At 37.3% G+C, this 24,677-nt stretch overlaps 4 protein-coding genes across 5 annotated transcripts; 1 reads left to right on the top strand and 3 right to left on the bottom strand.

The window, feature by feature from the left end:
- On the top strand, nt 2,525–5,087 carry LOC105176282 (glycosyltransferase family 92 protein RCOM_0530710). Its single transcript, XM_011099029.2, has 2 exons — nt 2,525–2,963; nt 3,244–5,087. The coding sequence occupies exons 1-2, from the start codon at nt 2,846–2,848 to the stop codon at nt 4,800–4,802; spliced, it is 1,677 nt and encodes a 558-aa protein (XP_011097331.1). The 5' UTR covers nt 2,525–2,845; the 3' UTR covers nt 4,803–5,087.
- Nucleotides 6,765–9,697, bottom strand: LOC105176281 (probable carboxylesterase 11). The gene is made up of 2 exons (XM_011099028.2): nt 8,525–9,697; nt 6,765–7,827 (listed from the first exon to the last, which is right to left on the bottom strand). Exons 1-2 carry the CDS (start codon nt 9,394–9,396, stop codon nt 7,287–7,289), a joined length of 1,413 nt encoding a protein of 470 aa, XP_011097330.1. The 5' UTR covers nt 9,397–9,697; the 3' UTR covers nt 6,765–7,286.
- On the bottom strand, nt 10,377–15,357 carry LOC105176280 (serine/threonine protein phosphatase 2A 57 kDa regulatory subunit B' theta isoform). The gene is made up of 3 exons (XM_011099027.2): nt 14,774–15,357; nt 12,830–14,301; nt 10,377–11,186 (listed from the first exon to the last, which is right to left on the bottom strand). Exons 2-3 carry the CDS (start codon nt 14,042–14,044, stop codon nt 10,827–10,829), a joined length of 1,575 nt encoding a protein of 524 aa, XP_011097329.1. The 5' UTR covers nt 14,045–14,301; nt 14,774–15,357; the 3' UTR covers nt 10,377–10,826.
- Nucleotides 17,184–24,074, bottom strand: LOC105176279 (AUGMIN subunit 6). Of its 2 annotated transcripts, XR_848951.2 has the most exons (14): nt 23,666–24,074; nt 23,512–23,568; nt 23,328–23,422; nt 22,536–22,686; nt 22,163–22,288; nt 21,916–22,072; nt 21,363–21,423; nt 20,994–21,285; nt 19,811–19,936; nt 19,468–19,623; nt 19,108–19,354; nt 18,547–19,023; nt 17,971–18,106; nt 17,184–17,395 (listed from the first exon to the last, which is right to left on the bottom strand). XR_848951.2 is itself a non-coding variant. In XM_011099025.2 (13 exons), the coding sequence occupies exons 1-13, from the start codon at nt 23,879–23,881 to the stop codon at nt 18,066–18,068; spliced, it is 2,202 nt and encodes a 733-aa protein (XP_011097327.1). In that variant the 5' UTR covers nt 23,882–24,074; the 3' UTR covers nt 17,555–18,065. The 2 variants fall into 2 exon arrangements, 1 of the variants encoding a protein (XP_011097327.1); XM_011099025.2 differs by lacking the exon at nt 17,184–17,395 and having other exon boundaries at nt 17,555–18,106.

Below are 24,677 nucleotides of genomic sequence, written 5' to 3'. Positions count from 1 at the left end.
TTTGTTGTTTTTTTTTAAAAAAAAAAAAAAAGGGGGGGGGGGGGGGGGTAAGCAGCAAAGTTTCAAAAAGGTGGAATGCACTAATGACGCAAAATTGATTTTCTCATAATATAATCTTTTTTTTTTAAAAGTCTGTTATAAAAATCAAACTTGTTGCATAAAAACGAACACAATTGTCTCCATCAGAATTGTGACGTGCACCATCAAAAATAATACTGAATTTTCCACGAAACGTTTGAAGATCTCCAAAGTTGAATTATTTAAGTAGATGAGATGTCGTATAGGAATTGATAAAGTGTTGCACTTGTCCGCATCTCCTCCATTTTTCTCAAACTTTAATTTATCTAATTAGTAGATACAAAACCAAAGTAGCTGGAGTCGGAGACGACTTGGATTTGAATTCAAAATAATAGAGATATCAATTCAATTAATTGGTTAATAATGAAATTCTGTACATGTAAGTCGTGTTTCTTTAAGTAAAATGGGTATTTTTATTTTTTTAGAGAAAAAGATCATTTTCAAAATTAAAATTAATCATATATTTTGAAATCTTAAAAAGAAAATAAAAATTATGCGGTGGTTGATATTACAAATCGATAGAGCATAAAATTACAAGTTGATTTAAATTTGATGAATTGTCACATTAATATAATTAATTTTTTCTTAAAGTACATATTTATGGCAAATAGTTATATAGTGTAGTCTTAATTCTAAAGGCCATAAGGGTCAAGGACTAGAGTGGGCCGCCTAACACGTGGCACTGTGGGCGGAACTTGACCCGAACACCGCCCCCCGAAGTGGGCCCGCCCCATCAACTCCTCAAACTGATTTGTTATTCAAACATAGCGGTAACCGGCAACTGAGAGAATATATATATAAAATAGAACATTCTTTTGATGTCTCATTTAATTTTAATATGTCATATTTTTTAAATTTTAAGTTAATTTTTCAATTTTTTTATTTGTCATGATTTTTTATAATTATCTTTTGGTGATTTTTTTTTTTATAATTTATTTTAGTTTTTCTACGTTATTTTTTATTATTATTTGTCGAGTCTTTTACTAAATTAAAATATTTATATTAATTTATTATCCTAATATAGATTTTAAGGTATTTTTTTAAACAACAAAAGCTAACAATACAATTTCTATAAATATTTTATTTTAATTCATTTTCAAAAATTATGCACATATATAAAATGTGCCTCACTTATTAGTGTGTGTATATATATACCCTGTACATACATACGAGATTTGCTAGGGACTTTCGGACCAGTTAATCTGCAGTTTATGTACCTATACTAATATAAAAAGAAAATAAGCTTCATACTCACAAATGACGAGTAATGACACTGCCGTACCAATTTTTTATAAAGTAAAAAATGTCATTCAACTAATAAAGTAACTAATTCATCCCACTTTCTAAATTATGCATTAACTAAAAAATTAGTTTTTTTATTGATTTGTATTTTTTATTTTTACTTATAATATATTTTAAAATATAAAAATTATTTATTATATGCACGCGAAAACGATGTAACACAACTGTAGTATATCATCAATTTCAATCATATAGTCTATCTTAATTTGCTTGCAGCCTGCCTTAGTTAGAACCATCAATCAAACTCAAACAACACATTCCTTATTTTATATACGTATACTCTAATTATTTCATGTTTTCAGAATTTGAAATATTTCATTTTAATAAATGTATTATAATTATGTCATCAATTTCAATCATCAACAATTGATATATATCAGTTACCAATATCAATATATATATATATATATACAACTAACTAAAAACTATTATTATAATAGATCAACAATTCTTATTAAAATAAACTATATCTATAAATTGGTGAAATTCGAACCTATGACTGTTAACTTTGTTAACTAAATTAAACTCATAATAGAAGTTTTAAATATTTGAATATGTAAAATACCAGATACAAAATAAATTATGTATACAAACATTAATCCATATTTAGTTTTTCGCTAATAAAAAATATTCAGTTAGTAAATAATTCATTAATAATTGAGATTACTGCCCATCTAACGAAGTACAATTCTATAACAATATGTAACAATAAAGTACTTATTGCACGACTATTAATTTTATGAGGTATTTATAATTTTTAAATAATGAATTATGTAAATTTCATAAGAGCATCTTGTAATTTATTCTATTTTATAATAAATGTTATTAGAGCATATAAAACTTCACATGCTAATAAAATTTGAATTGGTAATTTAATAATCATAAAATCTGAAGTCTATGAGTAATTGAAGTTTTATTGACAATGAATTGGGCATTATGATGATGAGTGTGAATAGCATCCCCACTAATTATTTTGAATAAAAACCACTAAATATGTGTAAAAATCATAGAGAAAATAAATAAAAATTTAAAAGTTAAAGTCTAGTCAAAGTTGTCTATTTCGATTATTCCCTAATATTAAAATACATACATATATATATATATAGATAGATAGATGATAGATTATTTTTTAATTAGGAAAAAGAATAAATAAAAAAAGGCAGCAAGAGCATTCGTCTACTTCTCACTAAACCCGTAGAGAGTTGAAGTAGTGCATAATAGAATTCAAAGCACTACTCATCCAAGAATTTTACTAACCCCATGTATATCAACTTATCATAAACAAATTTTTTTGAGAAGAAAACTAACTAAGAATTTATAGGTAGATATATATATATAGAGAGAGAGCTGATTGTGTTGGAAAATTAGTGCAGAAAGAAGTTTTTAACTGCTGATGATTGAGAAGGAACGAAATTCCGGGTGATTCCGCGATTCGGGTGGGTCGGTTTTCTTGCTCCTTGCCGGAATGAAGGATCGCAGGAGACGCGGCGTTTCCTCATCGGGAATGTTTTTCTTCTGGTGCGCTGTCGTCCTCATCTTCTTCGCCGCCTTTAACTCCTCTGCGCTACGTCTCTTATTCCCAGGTACTTTGAATTTCTGTTTTACGTTCTTTTAAGAGATTTTTAGCTGTTATATTCGTTTTACGCCTGCTTTTGTGTTCGCTTTCTCGCTCGCTCTACATGTATATGATTTTCTGTATTTAGTTGCTGAAAATCATCATTATGCTACTGCAAATTTTATGTTTCAACTTGAAAAGGATTATCCTTTTAACGGAAGCATGTTATGTTATTGTTTGGTATAGTACTGAGGCAAAGTAAAACCTTTTGGTGAATTTTTTATATATTTTTTTTGGATTTGGAGCAGAAGGTTTTCACCCTAGAATGATCACTAAAGGGAATATTCCGGCGATGGAAGCGATATCCGCCGAGAATTCTGTAACTCCGGCGATTTCAATTCGCGAAACGGTTATTTTTCCTGATCAGGCGCTGGTTTTCCTAAAATACCCCCCGTCAGCCGCTTTATTTACCAAAGATGACATCAACTGTATATATTTGCTCCCCAACTCATCGCGGCCGCAGCTCGAGCTATCTCCGTCCTCTGTCGACTACGACTATGGAAATCACCAGATCGTAAGGTGTCCATTGCAGCCACGTGGCTTGATCCTGTCCCTAGCTGTTAAGCATAACGGTAACCTCACGCCGGGGCCCACGTATAGGTGGGATGCTTTGGCTTATGAAGCCATGATTGATCGCGATAATTCAACGATTGTTTTTGTGAAAGGGCTTAATCTACGGTCAGGAAGAGTTGCTAACTCTTCAAGGTTCAAGTGTCTCTACGGCTGGGATTTGACGAAGCCAAAGTTCGTCTTGTCGGCCAACGCCGTTTCCGTTGCCCAAGAAATAGTCAGGTGTAGAACCCCTTTGAGTATACTGAACAGGCTACAGAGATTTACTAGCAGCTTTAATGATTCTATTAAAGTTTCGGTTAGAGTTATTGGTCAGCGGACTCTAAATTCCATTGCACGTGTTAAACATCAATACGGGTCTAAGCAACTCGCTCGTGGAAAACAGCATGAACTCTGTGTCTGCACAATGTTAAGGAACCAAGCTCGATTCTTGCGCGAATGGGTCATGTACCATGCCCATGTCGGTGTCCAACGTTGGTTTATCTACGACAACAACAGTGATGATGATATTGAACGCGTGGTCGAGTCACTCGTGGACACAAGCTATAAAGTGACTCGACATGTGTGGCCTTGGATCAAGACTCAGGAGGCTGGGTTTGCGCATTGTGCCTTGAGGGCTCAGGATTCGTGTGAATGGGTTGGATTCATTGATGTCGATGAGTTCTTTCACTTGCCTTCAGGTTTATCTTTGAAGGATGTTGTTGCAAATGCGTCTAGGCCTAGTGAGGTGGCTGAACTACGGGTGCCCTGCCATAGTTTTGGTCCATCAGGCCTCAAAAAGGTGCCAATGAAAGGGGTGATGGCCGGGTACACATGCAGGCTGGCTGCCCCAGAGAGACACAAAAGTATAGTGAAGCCTGAGGCCTTGAATACTTCCTTGATCAATGTGGTGCATCACTTCCATCTAAAGTCTGGTTTCCGACATATTAATATGAACAGAAGTAAACTGGTGATCAATCACTATAAGTACCAAGTATGGGAAGTTTTCAAGGAGAAGTTTTACAGAAGGGTGGCTACTTATGTATCTGATTGGCAACAAGAGAGAAATGTGGGTTCCAAGGACCGGGCACCCGGCTTAGGAACAAAGGCAATTGAGCCATTGGATTGGTCCATGAGGTTCTGTGAAGTTAAGGATACCGGCTTAAGGGACCGGATATTTAAGATTTTCGTCGACCCAAAAACCAGCCTGTTGCCATGGGAAGATCATCAGCCTGATGAGAGGAGCAAAATAAATTAAAAAGACAAAGTCAAAGTTTCAATTTGCTTGCTGTGGTTTCGGGGGTGACTGTCTATCCTCCCCCGCCTTCTGCTCGTTTTTTCTAATTTTTGGTTTTACTTCCTGTTGATAGCTGTATAGATATAGGTAACTTACCTGATTCATTGTTCTGTGGATATGATTATAATCAGAAAAGAAAGGTAAAAAACTTGATAGCTGTGACGAGAGTTACTCGTGATGAATGTTAATATGCAGCCTGCGGACTGAAATTATGATCGAGTAATACAGAAGATTTATTTTCAATTATTCTGTTATGAATAAAATCATAAGGGCAGGACTATACTCCTCCATCTGGAACAATACATGGTTGATTTATGAAGTATGATTATCAATCCGTAACTTAACCATCATTTCTGACTTTTCTTCTCATCGTCATTCCTGCAAGAACCTTAAAGCCCATAGATCTTATGATTCACACAGACAGTTAACCTTTGTCCATAATAACAGCAGCCAAACCTTTGTTTTCTTGATTTTCTGCTTCAGCATTACCTTCCTGGGCAGTTGTTTTATGGCAACTATACTTCCGAAGTCAACTCATGCATGAATTTTCAATGGTTAAATTAGCACATAATATGACAGCTCAAGAACATATATGTTATCATATGATAAGTTGCAATTTGAAATTGTGGCATGCGGATACATGTCGGTGCAAATTATATCACAAATATCAATCAACGACTTCATTACATTAGTTTTTGCTCGCATACTTTGTCAAAGATTATATTAGCTCTCACCTAACCACAGTTAAATTAGCCTTTAAAAAGAGCTTGTAGATTGAGAAAGTCCTCAGATTTTTCAAGAAATAAGAAACACAGCCCAGATCCACCCTGCTTAGCTATTAGCTGCGCCACATCTGCATTGAATATATATGGCGGTGAGAGGAGTGTTGTCACATAGTTGATGTCATGAAAAGCATTTTGACAGGTTCAAATGAGTTCCGGGAATTTCCTCTCTTTGTACTGATAAAAGTATAGTTTTCGTGATGAAAATGACAATGATACCTCAACAAGTACATGTCCCGTTTCTCCATCTCCTTAAAATATCCAAACTCCACTATGACCAAGGGATTGATGAATCAGTCACCATAAATAAGAAATCATTGACTCGTGTTAAATATTAAAACAATGCCATGCGCGATTGTTACAATAGTATATAGGAAAGGGAAGGAACATTACAGCCCAGTTAACACCCATGTAAAAGTTGGTATAAATTGCCCCCAATAATGACCTCTGGGTTTTGACACTGATAAAACCAAGTTAGTGACTCAGAAACACTTGTCCGATTTTTTCAACCTCAAGAATTAAGGAAATGGCCACAAAAAGATCAGTATCTCAGTTTGCCACAGTCTGCATTGTGATCTCATTGATGGGACTGATGAGTTTATGTGAAGGTGCGTCTCATCACGCGCCCACGCCTGCTCCTTCTCCAGCTCCATCTTCTCATTCTGGCAATGGAGGAAGCCCTCCCTCTGCTGCTGCTGAATTTTCTCCTAATCTCTTTTTGTCGGTTCTAGTTGCTGCCCTGGTTTTATCCTGCCCCTCTTTTATCCATTAGGCTCGCCCGCTTCTCTCACTCTGGGTTGGGGTGGTTGTCTTCACCAATCATTGTGTTATTATACATTCGCTCTTTGTGATTTTTATGAATATGTATTGTAATATTGCTTCACTATGGCTATTGCTCTGTTTCTTGGTTGAATAAATAGTCTATGTACATGATTCTTATGACTTTTTCCGTGGAGTTCATTCGTGTTTGTCTAATTCCTGGTCTGCAGAGCTCTTGATGTGGTTTCTTCATGGTTTCAGAGCCAAGAGGTTTCTGCTGTTATCTGATATGAAATCACTTACCATATTTTCCTTCCCTCTTTGAATGATCATATAGCGAACAAAATGCTCAGTAGTTCTTACTTTTAAACAGTAACACAAGTAATAACAAATAGGAATATCAATAGCAAGAAACTGAGGAAGTCCTGAAGAAGACAGCTGGGAGACTGACGGTCAACATAGTAACGACGTGGATAACCTTTTGTTTTTCCTGTTTGCTCTCATTGAATTCTTACAAGTTTACACCAATTACATTGCATTCAAGATGCTATCTAAAACCCTCACGTATGCTAATTCTACATGTATGGTCCGCCAAAAATACGACAACATTCTCTGGCAAGTCGTAACAGAGTGACACATCCCCCATCAGAAACCACCGTGACTGGAATTTTGTTGATATAAGTAGTAGCTCAGTTCACCTACATCCTGATTTCACGCAAGTAGCTATCTTACAAGAAAGACGAAAGAACCCATGAGAGAAGAGAATACCGAGGAGCATCCTATCATCTTCAAGAGCCATATGCAACACATATGGTACAATCCATGACCAAACATAGCGACCAGTCACCCCTCCCATTATCAACAAAGACATAAAAGAGCCGTTCCAGGATCATATACATCCAAGTCAATAGGAGAACTCATGACCTCGGAGCGAGATATATTTCTTGACCCATATGGCAATGTCCTCGGCACAGGCCTGGGCTTGAGGAGTCTTAAGAAGCATGTCGAGGGTTGCAAATTCATGAACTGCATCCTTGTACTCAAGAACAGGAGCATCTACATTTACCTTCCGGAGCTCCTCTGAGTAAGCAATTGCCCGATCTCTCATCGAGTCATGTTCGGCCACCACAGTCAGTGTTGGAGGCATTTTTTTCAGAGGAGGTCCCTCTCTACCAGGAACTAGAGGGTTAGCAGCAGGATGGTCTAGGCTGAACTCCTCTGCGGACAAGAAAAGTTTCCATGCAAGTAGGCACATTGCCTTGTCATAGAAGTAGGAGTTTGCCATTTTTATCTCCGAATGTGTTGGTATGCTTCCAATGAAAAAAGGATACATCAAAACCTGGGCAACCACTTTCACTGGGTCCAAAAGTTTACCAGCCTCGACAGCTTTCCTTGCCACATAGTCAGCAATATTTCCTCCACAACTAACCCCAAGAAGCACACATCTGCTTCCTTGTAAGATCACATTCGAAATCAATTCAGAAAGGTCCTTCTTTGGATCTCCACACAGAGAGAATACAACTAACTCTGTGAATAAAAGACATCTAAATACATAATCTGAGGAACAGTACGTCACTAACTCATAGTCTCGTTAAATTTATAGCCGTTCAGCACAGAATGCAGGTATCTGTTTTTGCAGGTTACTTTCAAAGAGATTCTTGAACTTGAAAGAGACTATAATATTCACTAACTCTGAAGAGAGCTACTCAAGAAATGGAAAATACAAACTCCAATGCTATACCATTTTTCTGTTAAATTTCATCCATTTCAATCTCAGTAAGATAAACCGAGACAGCCGCCACATATCCAACTTTGGCATTCAAGTTGCACCTATATTTTTATTCCAATCCAAATTCTTTTCTTTATGTAATGTAGGTTAAGAACATAAATTCTCACCACTATTTCATTCCAAGTTTCCAGGTTTTCAGTTACATCATTCATTGCATCCAATCACCTTTTGCTTGGAAGGAAAGAAGTTGAAGACCAGGTATCCAAAGAAAGCAATAACCATAAATCCAACTCCATCATGGCAATGAACTCATTGGATCAATATACATATCCACATCAGATATGTCCGACAATACTGCCAAATTGCAAAAACTAGCAACAGATATCTAGAAAGTCAGTGAGATCAGGACTAACCTGGATGGATCCCCATGAGCAGCCAGCCAAGGCTCCACCATAGATGCTCCAAATGCGTCTGCTACATGCAAATTAGCCTCTGACCTCCTCAAATCAACTCCTCCCCTCGTACCCCCTAGTGACTTGCTACATTCCGCCAAATTTGCCTGCTTTGCAAGCCAATGCAGCACCTTCAACCCATCCTCAAATGCAGCCGGATACTTATTCTCGGGCGCTAACCTATACCCCACTGCCAACACAATCACGTCACATAATCTTGCAATCCGCCTACAGAAAAAGTCATTTGCCACTGAATCATTGCTCCCACTAACAAACCCCCCACCATGAAACTGCAACATAACCGGTAATCTGCGGAAGTTATTCCCCACCGGTTTATACCCTCTGTAAGTTCCATTTTCGGATTTCAGGTTAGAGTCATCAAAACTACATCCGTAGCTATTCCTTCTGTAACTATTATCGACATTCTGAGCACGCTTCACAAGCACACCTCCGTTGCTGCTAGAGACAACACCATTATTTGACGATCCGTAGCTGTAACGACGAACTAGAGCTTGATTCTCATCTGATCCAGAACTCGAAACCCCGACCCGAGATTTTGACCGCGTTTCAGGAAGATGAAGGCAAGTATCAGGAAGGAAAACCCGAACAGAGAGAGATGTTACGGCATCGATGTGTATATCCTTTGTGGCGACACCGTCAGTGAAGGAAGGATTAGGAGCTGCCGCAGTTTCCTCGTCCGGCCGTGACGTCACCCCAAATGAACCACCGCCGCCGACAGCATCGTTTTCCAGCGCTTGCAACCGGCTCTGCAACCTATGCTTTAGCATAAATTTGAAGAACACACTGTACAATTTCACACCAATGCTTGGCATTTCCCCAAGAAAGATGCAACTTTTAGTAAAAATCTATGTTAGATACACAAACTTCTATACTACTTGCGCCTAAAACTGTTCATTCAGGCCCAAAAAGACCTAATTCAACGTTGTTCGAAATGAGAGCTGCTGGATTTAACACTGAAATTAATTGGGGTTTCTACTTTGGAACGACAGAAACTCCAAAGTTTGTGAATTGTTTAGAGAGAGAGAGAGTGGGAATTAGGGACTAACAATATGAAATTGGAGTATCAAATTTGAGATAGATTGAGATGCAGGTTTGCTCTGTTCTTTGTTTATTCGTGTATTAATGATAAACTATTCGTGCCAGGTAGACATGTCTGATGATTGTACTCCAGGAACTTGGCCGTGGAAGTCATAAAGTACAACTCAAGGAAAAGTGAGAGGTGGGTGGAAGCCCTTTACGCCAGATGTAGGAGATAAAAGCAGTTGGGTTGAACAGTGGATTAGGTGGGCAGGCCCATCAAAAACACAGGAAAAAGACAGCTGATATTTGGGCTTTTATGGAAGACAATAATGCCCACTGGGCCCAATTGATTGACAACTGTATCCTTATTTCTTACAGCTCCTTAGACACAAACTAGGATTAGTTATACACACATTTTTGTTTCTCAAAGGAAAACATAATGTTGCTACTGTTTTTGTCTGAAAGAGCTGAATACAAAGCTTAGGAAGAATCTATGATCATCAAGGTTTTATGTAATAAATCAGACCATGAAGGGCATTCTTGGTATTTCTGGAACAGTATTTTCATTTCAAGAATCCTACTGCTACTGCACTGAGCACTAGGTATAAAGTATCAAAACATTGAATCAGTGCAATGCCCCTCACGAGTTCTTTCAACTTCTATAATCAATTCCTCAGCAGAAGGGAAAAGGTTGATGCTTTCTTAAGTTAATCCAGAGTATCGTTTCATGACAGAGATATATATTCAGACAACTAAAATGAGTACATCTATATATATGGAGATATATATATATATATATTATATAATTGCAGATGAGAGTACACAAATTGAAATCCAGTTCAAAAATCTCTAGACATACAAACAAAAATATTACTCCTTAATTCCAACATCATTCTAGAGCTAAAGCTGAAAAAAGGCCAATTTTGCCAACAACTTTCCTCCATGTAACATCCACTGAAGGTTCTGAAACCTCCTGTAGTTGGCCACCCCAATTCCATAATCAAAACAAGATTTGGTCATACAGCAGATACTGGTATTCTTCGTCCCGCATGGCGTAATGAGAAGAAAACCAGAAGCATGAGTTGGGTCAAGTAGATATGCAACAACACTGCCTTCTTTCCACCTCCGAATCTTAGGTACCCATCAAAGGCCAGCAACAAAAGATATCAAAAGTCGAGTCACAGTAGCTCAAAAGAAAAAGGAAAAAGAAAATGCCTCCTCTTCATCCAGATGGGGTCTTGGTGCTTGTCCTGAGAGGCACGAGCACTGGTTCATTGCTTGCAGCTTTCATTGCAGCTATTTCTTCCAGGCGTTTCCATGTAGCTTCCCGTTTCATCTTGGTTTCCTCTTCTTGTGCTTCGTCTTCTTGGAATTTGAGCAAACACTCCTCAAAGAGCTCAGGATCCACATCTGAGAAGATTTTGCGCACATTCAGTGTCAAGCTCTGCACTGCCTGGTTCCAGTGCTTTCTTGCATTCTTCTCTAATGCAGGAAAGATAATAGGCAGTATAACTTTACGATTTTGTTTGATCAGGTTCTCAATGTGGTCATTGTTCCATAAAAAGAGAGCCCTTTCCGCCACCTGTGAATACAAGGGTTAAATAACAAGATTCTGAAGAGAAACTGTCCGCAGCTTTTACCATCTATAATCAGAAAAGATTCTTCAAAAAGGATAAAAATCACAAGGGAATCAGATATGTCAAAAGATTATAGTTCATTCTGGTTATCTTGTTGCCTAGGAATCCATGAAATTTTATCTCAGATTTCAACTATCAAACTGAATCTCTTGCCACCACCTAAGACCTGTACTTCATGTTTCAATAAGAAAGCTATAGTTTGGTAAGTTCCAGGAGAGTACTATGCCGATCTAACTATAGAATTTTGAGAATTTACATCAGTAAGATCCCTAACGGTAGCTCATGTCACATAACTTTACTGTATCTGTTCACTTTTAAAATAATAAGAATTTGTTCACTTCTCTTGGAATAACATCGTTCTTGTCTGGTAGTGTTAATAGACTGGTCAAATTCCAGTCAAATACTTTCTGGTGATTCCTGAAAAAGACAGTATACTTTTGGAATAATTGATGTTCTTCTCATGTCTAGCCATCTCTGCTCACAATACAACCAGCCACAAAACCCCATCATTTAGCTTCACCCAAACTGCTATTTAGAGCCACAAGGAAAAAAAAATGAGATAGAACAACAGAACGATGGAACACTAAAAGCAAAAGCAGTAATCAGCATCATAGTAGTTAATGGCGCAGAAAGGCGCACACCATGGAGGGAGGCACTAAAGGCGCAAGCCTATCACCATTCTTCTGCTGCAGCGATGGGCTTTGCCCTAGCGACGCCTTGGCGTGCTCCTGGGCGTCATTCCGGCTGTTGCCCAAGAGCAGGCCAGGCGTGCCTCGTGGGTTCATTTAAAAAGGGGGGAAAAACATAAAAGTAAGAGTCCAAAACGATAAAAACCCTTCGATTCCTGCATGCTTATTGCTTTCTCCTTCAGAACCAGCAATGTTCTCTGCTTTCTGCCCTTTTCTTTCTTCTTTCTTCTGTTTCCTTTCAGATCTCAGACCTCCTTTCCAGTTTTCTCTTTGCACGATTTACTTTTCTGTCTTTCTTCTTCTTCTCTGTTTTCTACTTGTATATTGTTTATCTATTTTAATTAGTAATTCCTAGTAAATTAATAAGGTTAATTGTTGGTTATTGTTGAAATTATTATACTATTATTGCTTATTAATAGTTTGATGATTCAATTTCTGATACTAGAGTATTAAGTACATTTATGCTATTATTATTCTTTAGAAGTACAGGAAATTTACTTAAAAATCTGATTTATATATTGTTTCTGATTTATGAAAAGTACAATTTACTTTTTTATATTATTCTCTATGAAAAATAATAATTACATATATATATATGTATAGTAGTTTTGTGCATTAGCGCCGTCCTTTGAAAAGGCACGCTATGCGCCATGAGCTATTGACTACATGATCAACATTGAACACAGGCAAAGTTCTCTAAGGAAACAAAATTGCTCAAGATCGGCAATTATAATGCTAAGATAGGATGCATGTTTAGATCAGATGATTACAAAAACAAACATCAAAAGAACTGAGGGAAAATTGAAGCATAAAATGGCCAGAGACTGACAACTCATAACAAGTTGGAAGAACTGTAACGAACATAAATTATTAAGCGGATCATTTGTCAGAGAGCCAACCTGAAAATGTGAACTGCTCAGGCAACGAGCAATCTGGCGGAACAAAGGAACCATACAGCGCTGGAACTCTGGAGGCTGAGTTGCTTCTAACACTTCCTCTAGCTCACCTAAGAACATAACCTCCTTTGAACTGTTTGTGATTGGCCAATATTTGAGTAAGCCTCTTATGACAGTATCAGCAAGTTTGCAGTCCTTCTCCACAAATTGTGTGATGCAATAAGAAAGCTGCTGATGATACGTTGGAATGCATTTAGGCTTGTGAAGAGGAATGAGAGCCCTAACAAGGAAAAGTTTGTGCTCTTCTTTCAATGGCAATGCAAATCCATTTATAATGCTGCCCAAAATTTCCAACAGCTCTGCTATCCCGTTATGCTTCTCTGTCTCAAAAATAAAGCGGTAGAATATATTGTTGATTGCTTTTCTAATGAACGGACGATGAACCATGAACTTCCCATATATGCGGTGCAGGACAGTCTTCAAGTACTCCCTTTCTCTGGGATCTTCTGAATCAAAAAGATCCAATAACCTCAAAACGAATGCATGATCAATATACCGCTTTGCCAACTTTGCATCTGTCTCTGGTGAAGCCACAAACCTGAGAAGAAATTCATACACAACTTGCAAATGGGGCCACGCAGGATCCATTAAGGGTTCCTCTTCTTCCAGATCAAACGCTTCTAAGACTTTGTTATCACGAGGCTGAGTAGAGAGGGTACGGAATAAATTTATGGATATCATTCTAACAATCTCTTGCATAACAGTTTCTGTGAATTTTGCATTTGTTGAAGCGACGTAATCAACAAGTTCCACTAATGTCTGCCTCTTGATATCTTTTTCTTTCAAATTCTTGGCGGGGTCAGTGAAGTCAAATACTGCACAACACAAACTCAACTTTTTGATAAACAAGTTTTGTTTCTCAGCATTTGGTACATCTCTAAAGCTAGGAAGTGCCTCATACGGCACAGGTCCAGCATTCCCATTTACCTTTGTATTTAATGCGTCGTGAAGTTTATTTCCATAACTTGGACCAGAGTTTGAAGTTGAATTGATACCAGGACCAATTGTAGTATTTGAGTTGCCCGACCGGGAACCAACAGCATAACTGCTTCTTGAAGTAGTTGAAGCATTTGAAGGGTAAGTAGAGGATCCCCCATCACGATGATCCACTAATTTGGTCTGTTTCCGAGGAAGCTTATTGAGAATATTTTTAATCATCACTAAGAGCCAAAATTCACAACCTTCTTCAAGTGAACTCAATCAAAAGCTTTTACCAATCAATCACAATGCTTAGAAAACCAGAGGCACCTAGCATAAAATTGTGAAAAACCGATCATCACCCCAGTTATTCTGATCAGTATGTGCAATTCACTAAGGAACTAGACCCCTTCTTTACAGTCGCTATATTCTCCACCACCAAAGGAAAGCGTGCATGATTGATGTGCTTATGCTCAAACCAGCCAAGGAATTTTCATCTGTGAAAAGAAAGAGAGAAAGGAAAAAGAAAACTGAATTACACCAGAAAAAAGCCCAAACCATAAGACAGCATTGCCATAATCTTGGACTCATCTATTCACCACGAAGAAAACAAAATTTTCCCATCCCTTCTAAATAAAGACAAAATGTGCAGAACCCACTCCTTCACAATCAAGATTACGTTTTTCCAGTATAATTTGCATACTACTGGCCTACCCTTTTGCCTATTCACTTTAAGTATCAAAATGACTATGAGAAACCCAGATTTAAGAATCAAGTTCAAAAATTAAGATTGACAAAGTAGCTTCCTTTCCTTTTTTTCTTTCTCCTGAGAGGGAGAGAGAGAAAGTTATAGTGAAGAGGAGATCCCAAAATCTGAGAAATACATGGTGTAATAACCTCAATCACAAAAAGAAAAAAAACACACACACATATACAAACAAAGAAAAAGATGCAAATTTTTCGACTCACCTCAACTTTCCTTTATTTTACAAAAGATTCCCAATCATTCAGCCAGATCAGGAAGTTTCAAGATCTGGGCGCGATCTAGAAAAACCAGCAAACATTCTTCATCAAGAACCATCTAACAAAAGAGCATCAACTCAGTAACTCCCAACCAGAACCCATCACCTGTATAGCTATACAAAGTCTACATACGCACCCAAAGTTCAAAGCTTTACACGCACAAGGCCGATAAATTGAGATAAAAGATGGCAAAAATTATGGGCCATTGATGAAAAATTAAAGCAAATGGCTTGTTTCAATTCTGATGAGGGGAATAATAAAGCACAAAATACTAAAGGACCCCCCCAAAACAAAAAGATTTGAGTCTTTTGTTAAGTGAAATCTGAAAACAGAGACCGCCCAACTGAGAGAAGAGTTTGATGGGGTTAAAGAAGCAATCGCTGGTGATGGGGTTGTTCTTGAATCTTGAATTTGATGATGGGTTGTGGAGCAGGAGAGTTGTGTGTGCTGTGTTTGGTTTTGCTGAATGAATTATTATTGTTATTTATTTATTTATTTATTTCAGATTTTCTTCTCTCTTATAAATTAATTAAAGATCTCTCCTTTTCATCCCTTCCTCTCTTTCTATTTATTTTCCCCTTTCCTTTTCCCAAAGCTTTACCCTCTTCCCTTTTTTTCTTTTTTGATTTTCCAGAAATTCCAACCTTCAACCATCTGTCTCTCTCTATCTCTGTTTTACCAATTTGGCCCTCCACGGAATGAAAGTTGAAGGGTAGAAGAGTCGAACCAAACAATACTTATCCAAATTGTTTGCGAACTACTCCACAAACCTTATTGTATAATTTATGAATAATCAATTGCAAATATTTTAACAATTCATAAAATAAAAAGGAACCTCAAATAGCATTAATTTTTTAGTATTAAAAAAATATATAAGTATTTTATAATAACGAAATTCTATTGTGAAATGAAATAAAACAAGGCAAGGGCGAAGGGAAACTCATACTCATGCTCATGGACATGAACAAGAGGAGGAATGAATCCCATGTGTTACTGTTCATAAAGACGAAGCAAAGCATAGTTGGCATAAGCAATAAAGTTCCTACGTCCTTTCCAGGCGCGTGCTTTCACCCCTTTTCAAATCCTCAATTTTGTCCTCTCCTCTCCCCTGCCCTTTTAATTTCCTCCTAATTTGATATTTAGCTGTTCTCCAACCCCACAAATATTGCCCTAAATTTTTTATTTTTTTATTATGGTTTCAAAGCGAATTTATATAAGGAAAAAACATCTTTGAATAATGGAAAGTATTTAATGCTTGCCTGCCTGTTTTTCATATCTTTATATGTGAAAATTAACTTTTAATAACATTCACATCAAATCAATTACTTTTTTTTAATTAGATAATAATGAGTATTATTACAATTGGCATTTCTTACATTGAATGAAAACTAGAATGTTTCACTAAGGTGGGACAAGACTGTTAGACTTTGAAATAATTGATAAGAAGAAAAATGAATTGAGTAGTGAGTAGTGGGATGGACGCGTTCTTACTTCCTTGACGATTGAGGAAGTCAAAGCCAAAGCCAAAGCCAAAGCCAAACCCATTCTGCATTTACCATTTCAACAAACATCAAAAACTATTTCAATTTTGCACCATTGTGGAGGAAAATGGATTTACTCCACACCGCCACCAACTACAGAATCTAAAACGTTTCCTTATTAACATGGCAAATCTGAGCACTCATATCTGAACCCTTCACAGAATACCTGTCAACAAATGCTGATCACACATTTTGTTCATATGAAGTATGAGTCGGTATCAACTTTCTGGTTTCTATGTCACCTCATCAACATAGATAAAATATGAATGGCCCATGTTTACACACCAATACCACTGTTTTCATGCATTTCTCTATACATCATAACAACTCAAACTTGAAAATTACAATGAAGAAGATAGAATGGTTCCAACTAAACACAAGTAGATTTGAAGACAAGAATTGGCTAAGTCAGAGCCAACAACCAGCATGGTAGGTTTTTTGGCCTTTTAAGCTAACTACTATGTTCCAAGCTCAATTAAGTAAAAAGCTCAACTCGTGGAAGAAAAACAAAAAAATTAAAACACGGGCTATGTTATGAAGGAAAGAAACATAACAAATCTCTGTTAAGTAACAGGACCAGCAGGGGATGCCAATAGATCAATATCCAGAGGAGAGGAAGAATAAACCTATAACAGATAAACCTTGATTGGATGTGTTCAACATTCTCACCCCTGAAATTCGTAACAACTTACAGAGTTTGTTTTCAGGAACTTTTCCTAACAAAAGGGTGAAAATGAGAACCAAAATCATCAATCACGATTCACTGGGAAATAAATATAGAGTATCTCGACTTCAACGAAATGAATCAATCAATTCATTATACAAAGTAGACAATAATGCAGATATATATTATTTCAGACTCTAAAGGATAACAACCATCATACAAATGAAACAATGTTTCCAAATTAAATCCTAAGAAGGCAACAAATTCTTAAAATAACTAACAAATTTTCTGGTTTTAGATGATATGATAATAGACGAGATGCTCCTTCAGCAATTTTCCGATGTGTCTTCTAAGTCTCTAGTCCTGAAACCGCAGCAAGACAGTCTCATTGACTGGTGCTGGGACAAATATAATACAGAACCCCAAACATAAAACTACAAAAATTGTGGAGATTTGATCATAAAAAGCACACATTGCAAACATGATTCCCTGAACTAAAAAACTGAAAACAAGTCCTGGAAATGGAAGCAAATTTTCAACTCATTGAGTTTCTATTATTGCTCTCTCAACAACAATCCAATATTGTAAATAATTATGAACCAATCAGTGCATCAGTGTGATGTATGAATGTATGTGCTGTTATGAATCTTGACAATTATAAGCACACGGCACATTGGAAGATTAACTCTTGCCTGTCATACACTTCAAATCATTACAATATGCCTAATGTCGGTAGACCTCATTTTTTGCTTCCGAAAACCAAAATTGAGAAAGGGTTTTGAGAAACCGACAGTCACATTCTCGGAAATTGAATATTCAATCTCCTTGGCCACTTTACTGTTGCCATAAACAGTTCTCACAGCTGAAATTCCAGTATCTCCTTGTTCATGAAAAGATTAGTACAGGCATGCAAGATAAGAGGATAGACAGAATCATACGAGCACCATATCATGGTAGCATATCCCAGTGCAGAAACAGTAAGAGGCTTTCCACAAAAATAAAAATCTCTTGAAGATACAGCCTGTCCAGACTTTCAATGCTCCATTAAAGCCGTTTCAGTGTCCGATAATGGTGCTGCAACATAATGACAGGAAAATTTGATCATATACTGGTGGAAAAGTTTAAATATGCATTAAAAAAAGAGAAAAGTTAAAGAACAGCTAATGATTGGTCCAAAATGAAGGGATTACAGTTCTCAGATTAGAAATCTGATGTAAAAAGATGAATCAAGTATAAGAAAGGAATTAGACTTGCCACCCATGTAAAAACATGCATAATTCTCAGAAAGAATAGGTATAATATTACTCCCACCGCCTCATGACCAATTCATATTTTGGATAACAAACTTCTTGTGCACAAATATGTTGCTTAAATATTTAGCTGGATAGCAAAAATTATTGCTTCAAGCATGTTGTATAAATGGGAAATTATTCTACCGGCAACTACTGACGATTAGCAGTAGCATCAAGAAAAATATAAAGTTAAGAAAGTTATTAGGTCCGGATTCAATATACCTAGCAGATCCTCATATGAATCTGACAAAATTGTTGCATCCATTAGCAAAGGAGGTGAGAAAACTTGTTCCTGAGATTCATCAATGTCAACAAATGACCCGTACGCACCAGAAACTGGGGAATTTGAATCAACTGCAGAGAGGAAACCATTCACACCATCATATTCGCCAAGTGATTCCAAATCATTTAACATATCTGCTACTCCACTATACTTGTTCTCATGATGGATGTCCTTAGCATGGATCTGGAGCAAGGAGGGCTCTGCTTGAGGCACGCATAATTGTCTACTCTTCATGTTATCATGCTTGTTATCCTGGCCAAGACCAGAGAACCCAATCCTAGAAAGCGGCGCAAAGAAGTGCTCGAAGTTATCATCAGAACGACCATCTTGAGATGATTCTAAGTTGCATGATTGAGATGAAAGAGCAGCTTCTCTGACAGATCTCTTCAAGTTTTGCAGAAAAACAATATCTTCAACTGCAACATATAGTTGATAATAGAAAATAAGGATCATCGACACACACATGCATGTATCAAAAAGGCAAGCAACTATTCACAAACCAGGTTGACTATCCACATGGCTGTTTGGTGGAGGCTTCTCCAGGGAGTTCTTATCCTTACAGGTCTCTATTGAGTTGATTTGGGCCACACTCTGTCGCTTTTGCATGTTTCCACCTTTTCCAGAAGAATTTGGGGTCGAACTAAACAGTGGTGGCAATTTTAAAGTAGGGGGACTAGCTGATACCTTTCCAAGCTGAATGGATGACAGTCTTGAGGTCATTTCAACAACCTCATCATTACCACTTTCCTGGACATTACAAATTTATGATCATTTAGCAGGTGCAGTTTAAGAAGCAACACCAGATCAAGAGATCTTGATCTCTAGAAATTATTCTGAACAAAAGAGAAGATTAAACTTACCAACATTCTTCCACTACTCTGTGCCTCAATAGGCGAATTGGCTCTAAGCTTCATAACAAGAGGGAGATCAGGTGATAAGCTATTCACTTCATCTGTAAGTTCTGAGATTGAGTTCCGTATAGTTGGAGCAACATCCTTTAGTTGATTAATGAGCACCTTCACATAACCCTAACTATCATGAGAAAATATCCCAAAACACTTCATAATGTCTTTGAACAGGTTCCAGTTAACTTAGTTCAACCAGCATATGTTGTAAGTTGCCAGGAACAACTACGGCCTTTCCGTACAAGATTCATTTGCTGCATCCTATTGAATAAATAAAGGTCAGTATGCCATCAATCACCTGTATGCTGTCTAGATGCTGCCGGTGTTCAGCAAGTGTTTCAGTTAAGGATTCAGCATGACTGCTAGTACCACCATCATGTACACTTCTTAAGAGATCTGGACCATCTCCATCATTAGCTTTGGCCTGCAACAAAGTTAAATACGAGATTTCACCATATCATAGGGATAATATCAGCATGATGCTGGTAGTAATTTGACAAATATTTAGAGTATTAAAATTGGCAACCGAGAATATCTTCATCAGCAAATATAGCAGTAAAAGTTCCTTTTTCTTCTAGATGGCGAGAAAACAATTGGAAGTGTTGGATGTGTTACAACCAATGCTAATGTTTATTATCAAAAAGATCCTAACAGTAATTATCTTGGTCTTTTATGTAAACTTAAAATTCTAAACAACCTTCAACCTTTTATACAAAATGCAAGGAACATCTAACCATAACTATAAATCTCTCTACTAATCCACCTTCTCACTTAAATTTGCAAGAAAGTGCCACCTCACTATTTATGGATCCACCAGGGCCAAATAAATCTTCTATTTCCTCTATTCCTTAAAAAACATCACCACTTTGTTGTGCCCAAAAAACAAGGGCACATACACTTTGTGTATTCGTAATATTTATATATTCTGAAAGTTATCCTCCTTTAATTTATTTCGTGTTATTTCATTTTATTTAAATTTCGTTTTCCAACTAAAAACCTTTATTGGCACACACAACTAGTAGGCCGGACAATTAGTATCTACAGTTACAGAAGAAGAAGCTGACCATTCATGCAAATTAATGCTGTTGCAGCAGTATCACGCTGGTGCAATGAAGGATTGTCGTCAAGCTATGTGAAGTTTATGGAAATATAAATCAGAAATTACTTTGTATCCAACGGGATATGCGTGCACATTTTCAAACACTTAAACTCAAGCACAGAAAGCGAAAGCTCAGATAACCAATTGTCACAAAAATTTCTCCAAACACAGGTCTTCCTCAGAAGATCCCATGAAAATTGAATACACCAAGAAACAGGAATCAGGTTCGTGGATGATGGATGCATCTGATGAGGTGGAAGTTTATAAATGGCCCAGAACAGGGTCAGGTGCAGAGCTAATCATAACTCATATCTAACCGACAGACAACCGATTCACAAATGAGAAAGAGAGGGGGGAAGGAAGGTTCTCCAAAGGAGCATACTAGTTGAAGTGATTGCTTATGAATGCGCTGCAAGGCATGGGTCCAACGCCGCAAGACTTCTGCTATATCAACAGTAGGCTGTCCTCTTGAGCTTCTTTCATCCACTCGAGAAAACTTTTCTTCGTTCCCACAAGTAATAGAACATTCAGACATGCTTTTGCTCTCTTTGTTTACATCAGTTTGTGAACTTTCAGTTTCCTCATTATCTAAGTATTGAGGAGCTAAATTAGTAGATGGAACTAAGGAACTTTGATCCATCGCTGCAAGCAAAGATGAACCAGAGATGCGATACCTGGGAATAATGTTAAGAATAAATAGAAATTGATCTAATACAATCAGTAAAACCCACAATCAAGTTACAGATATTACCTGTGTTCACGATGAGCTATAAGATCCTCAATTGGGCCAGAAGCAAGAACCTCGTGCTGACCTGTACAAAATCATACATGTAAAGGACCTTTCTCATAATTACGTGATATAAAATAACTGTTTCTTATAGTTCATTGTCAATCTAAAACTAATGTTTTTAGTGAGATAACATTGCAACTACATGCGTGTGAATGAATTGGCACGTTGATTTTGGGGCCAAAAGTAGAAAGAAAATAGAAGTCCAACAGGTTGGTCTGGGAAACCTAATTGTCAACCAATGAGGCTCTCCATTATGTCTCATCAAAAATCAAAACAAAGAAGGAAAAAGTAAAGAGTTAAAACGATTCCGAAAATCACCAAAGTATATATAAATCCTACAGAACAAAAGCCTTTTGTCCACAAAACTCAATCATAGAGTAGTAACACAGAGTACTGTACACATAGGGAAGCATCTAATTTCATTGAGGAGATCGCAAGCTACAGCTTGACCGTCTAAGGAAAAGTAAATCAAATTGTTAGCAACTTGAGAAACTATGAATGAGGTTATACTTACTCTTGCGAGATAACAAAGAATCCCACAGGCGAGTTGCTCTTTGGACCATATGAGCATTCTGACTAGAGCTAGATACAAGCTCATCCCAGAGATCTCCTTCCAATTTCACTTTGTTTCTCAAATCATGTAGTTTTTCAAGCTCTTGATGCAGATAAGCCTAACAAGAAAACCAAAGACAAGCATAAGAAATAGTTGACCCTCAATGTTACATAGTCTATGCTAAGTTTCTTGATAAAATATGTGCTACCTCTTCAGCACACAGACCACGAAACTCTGCTGTCATGTCATGCGCCAAATTGGACCATAAGGCCTGCCTTTGAACTGCAGTCTCGGCATTTTTCAAAAATTTCCTTCTTTCAAGAGCTATTCTAGCCTGTTCATAAAGAAACAACTGACTAGAGAGGCATAGACAAAGCATAACGAAAGTTGGAAATTTCCTGAACATTTTATCGAGCTAAATAGGCATAAATCTAAGAAAGCAAGCATAAGTAATCTTCTAATCGATTCACTACAGTTACACAAATATCAGGGACATTTATAATATAAGTATCTCTAGATCCTCAAACCAACTAAATCAGAAAATATCCTCAGCGGATGCTCTTGTGCCTTCAAATGAATACCTTAGTTAGAGGAAGTAGTGTGGCTGCATGTGAGAAAGCTACATCGGTCAGCGGAGCAGGCAGAGGATTTGATGCTACATCAGCTGGAAATGTTCGCCTATGGACTTCCCTCAAAGCATGTAGAGAAAGTTGCCACAAGAGTTCGACAAATCTGCAATTACCATATAAAAATATTATAGAGCTTTCCAAAAAGCTACTATCAATTTGAAGAAATTGATAATGAAATCTCAGTTACATGGTCCACAGTCTGGAAGACAAAAAATTGGCCCTTTTTAGGCTTGAGACTGGGTAGAATAAACATACTTCCAACACATTACTACCTCGTAAAAACACAAACATCATTGAAAGCCATCTAGAAGGTAAACTTGATTTTCCTCTCCATATTTCTAATTGAGATCAACTCTTTCGATCTCTTGAGTAACGAAGTTCCAGACTGCTTGCTCTATGAAAACTTTTCAGTGATGTAGTTAACCAAAGTTACAGAATGGCTGTTTCACAGAATACTTTAAAACATAGCATGCATTGGAACAAAGTATCACCATCATCATGAGCAAATTTTTCGAACCATTATTGTGCTTAATTAGCTTCTAACTGTTTCAAAGTTTTCACTATATGAGACTAGTGACAGTGCTATAATAACTCAGGCATCACATCTACAAAACTTCATCGCTGAAACGTTAACAGTTCCAAATTTAACTCGATCACCACTAGCTTTTTCACATTAAACCCCGCAAAATCTGTAATCCAGTCAAATTACAGGAAAAAATTGAAGTCCGTGTAAACTAAACTAACCTTGGTCCACAGCAAGTTGCAAGGGACGAAACCCTCGAGTTGCTCCTGGGTAACGCTCCTTGAGATTCCAGTTCACTTATAATCCCTTGCACAACCTAAAAGTTTCCAGACAACAAAAACACATGTTGGCCAAACCAAATTACACATACACCTATATAGAACCAACAATCTAAACATCTTTTACCTTCCGGAAATCCCTAGACTGAGCTGAATCAAATATAGGCCACACCTTATCGAAGTCCTGAGAGAAGATCCAAACTCCAGAACATCTTACCGACAATAACATAAAAGCCAACCAAATGCGAATTAACAAAAACAGTATCAGAGTAGGAAATTGCCTTGGCGGATTGAACTGGACCCCGAAGAGAGGACAAGATGAAGTACAAAAGCTGTTCGCCGAGTTTCGGGTTGGAATGGCGGAATAACCCGACGCGTGGGTTGCCGCTGTTCGACCCACCGCCGATTATGTTAGGGTCCAAGCCAAGTAACAAGCAATTGGTGTACATTGCACTCTCCAGTTCCATCTCTCTCTCCCTCTCTCTGTCCATCGTCATTCCACCCCCTCAGTGTGCGTCTCCGTGATTCTCCGATTCGATCTCTGCTTCCGGTTTGCTTTACATTTTCTTTACCTGGTATTTTTTCAAAAAGATGAGTCCTTCAACATACTTTAAATTACGAAAGCCCCCTCTGATTATTGTCATTTCTAAATAGAATTTTGCAATTTTTGGCTGTGGCCTATACGAATTACTTTCCAGTTATTTGAAGTTCAATTTTTAGTATTGTCGTCTGCTTTGGTTAAGGGGGGATAGATGTCCAAATCAATCCTAAATCCACATTTAATTTAGTGGATTCAGGTCCGTCCCTACTTAAAAAAGTTGATACAAAAGACAGATAAGTTTACATAAATAATTCATCTGAAAAAGACTAATAAAATTATTCGAGGGCGTTCAACTTTGGTCTTATATGTTCTTTTACCATAATTGAAAGAAAATGACATGGCCACTCATATCGGAAAAATAAAATTCTATTCGTTGTATGAAATCTAAAACATCCTTATCACAGCCAATTGAACCATCTCACAAAAACAATAGTAGAAAAAGATAATTTATTGATGAGTTTTCACCATAAAATACGGTGTTACTCGTTGGATTGGATTCATGAGAAAAGAATTACGTTAGCATTCTGACGCTTAAGTCAGTAAATAATGATGGAAATGGATTAAGCTAAAAGGAAGAGTAGTATAGAATAAAAAATCACAGCTACAGTGTTTGTGCAATCGCATTAAGGAAAATGGTACCCTTTTCACTGAGAGGAGGGGCCTTTTTATTGCCTCGCCCCTGCCGCCTAAGA

The sequence above is a fragment of the Sesamum indicum genome, linkage group LG13 (genome assembly GCF_000512975.1).
Source record: "Sesamum indicum cultivar Zhongzhi No. 13 linkage group LG13, S_indicum_v1.0, whole genome shotgun sequence".
NCBI classification, from domain to species: domain Eukaryota; kingdom Viridiplantae; phylum Streptophyta; class Magnoliopsida; order Lamiales; family Pedaliaceae; genus Sesamum; species Sesamum indicum.
This window is presented reverse-complemented; position numbering and strand designations above follow the sequence as displayed.

Coding starts and splice junctions, on each gene's coding strand:
- LOC105176279 (XM_011099025.2), bottom strand. CDS start 23,881: ATGACGATGGACAGAGAGAGGGAGAGAGAGATGGAACTGGAGAGTGCA. Junction 21,286..21,362: donor ATAGCTCATCGTGAACACAG/GTAATATCTGTA, acceptor CATTATTCCCAG/GTATCGCATCTCTGGTTCAT. Junction 19,355..19,467: donor AGAGTAGTGGAAGAATGTTG/GTAAGTTTAATC, acceptor TGTAATGTCCAG/GAAAGTGGTAATGATGAGGT.
- LOC105176281 (XM_011099028.2), bottom strand. CDS start 9,396: ATGCCAAGCATTGGTGTGAAATTGTACAGTGTGTTCTTCAAATTTATG. Junction 7,828..8,524: donor GCTCATGGGGATCCATCCAG/GTTAGTCCTGAT, acceptor ACAAGGAAGCAG/ATGTGTGCTTCTTGGGGTTA.
- LOC105176282 (XM_011099029.2), top strand. CDS start 2,846: ATGAAGGATCGCAGGAGACGCGGCGTTTCCTCATCGGGAATGTTTTTC. Junction 2,964..3,243: donor GCTACGTCTCTTATTCCCAG/GTACTTTGAATT, acceptor GATTTGGAGCAG/AAGGTTTTCACCCTAGAATG.
- LOC105176280 (XM_011099027.2), bottom strand. CDS start 14,044: ATGATTAAAAATATTCTCAATAAGCTTCCTCGGAAACAGACCAAATTA. Junction 11,187..12,829: donor TGAGCAGTTCACATTTTCAG/GTTGGCTCTCTG, acceptor TTGTATTCACAG/GTGGCGGAAAGGGCTCTCTT.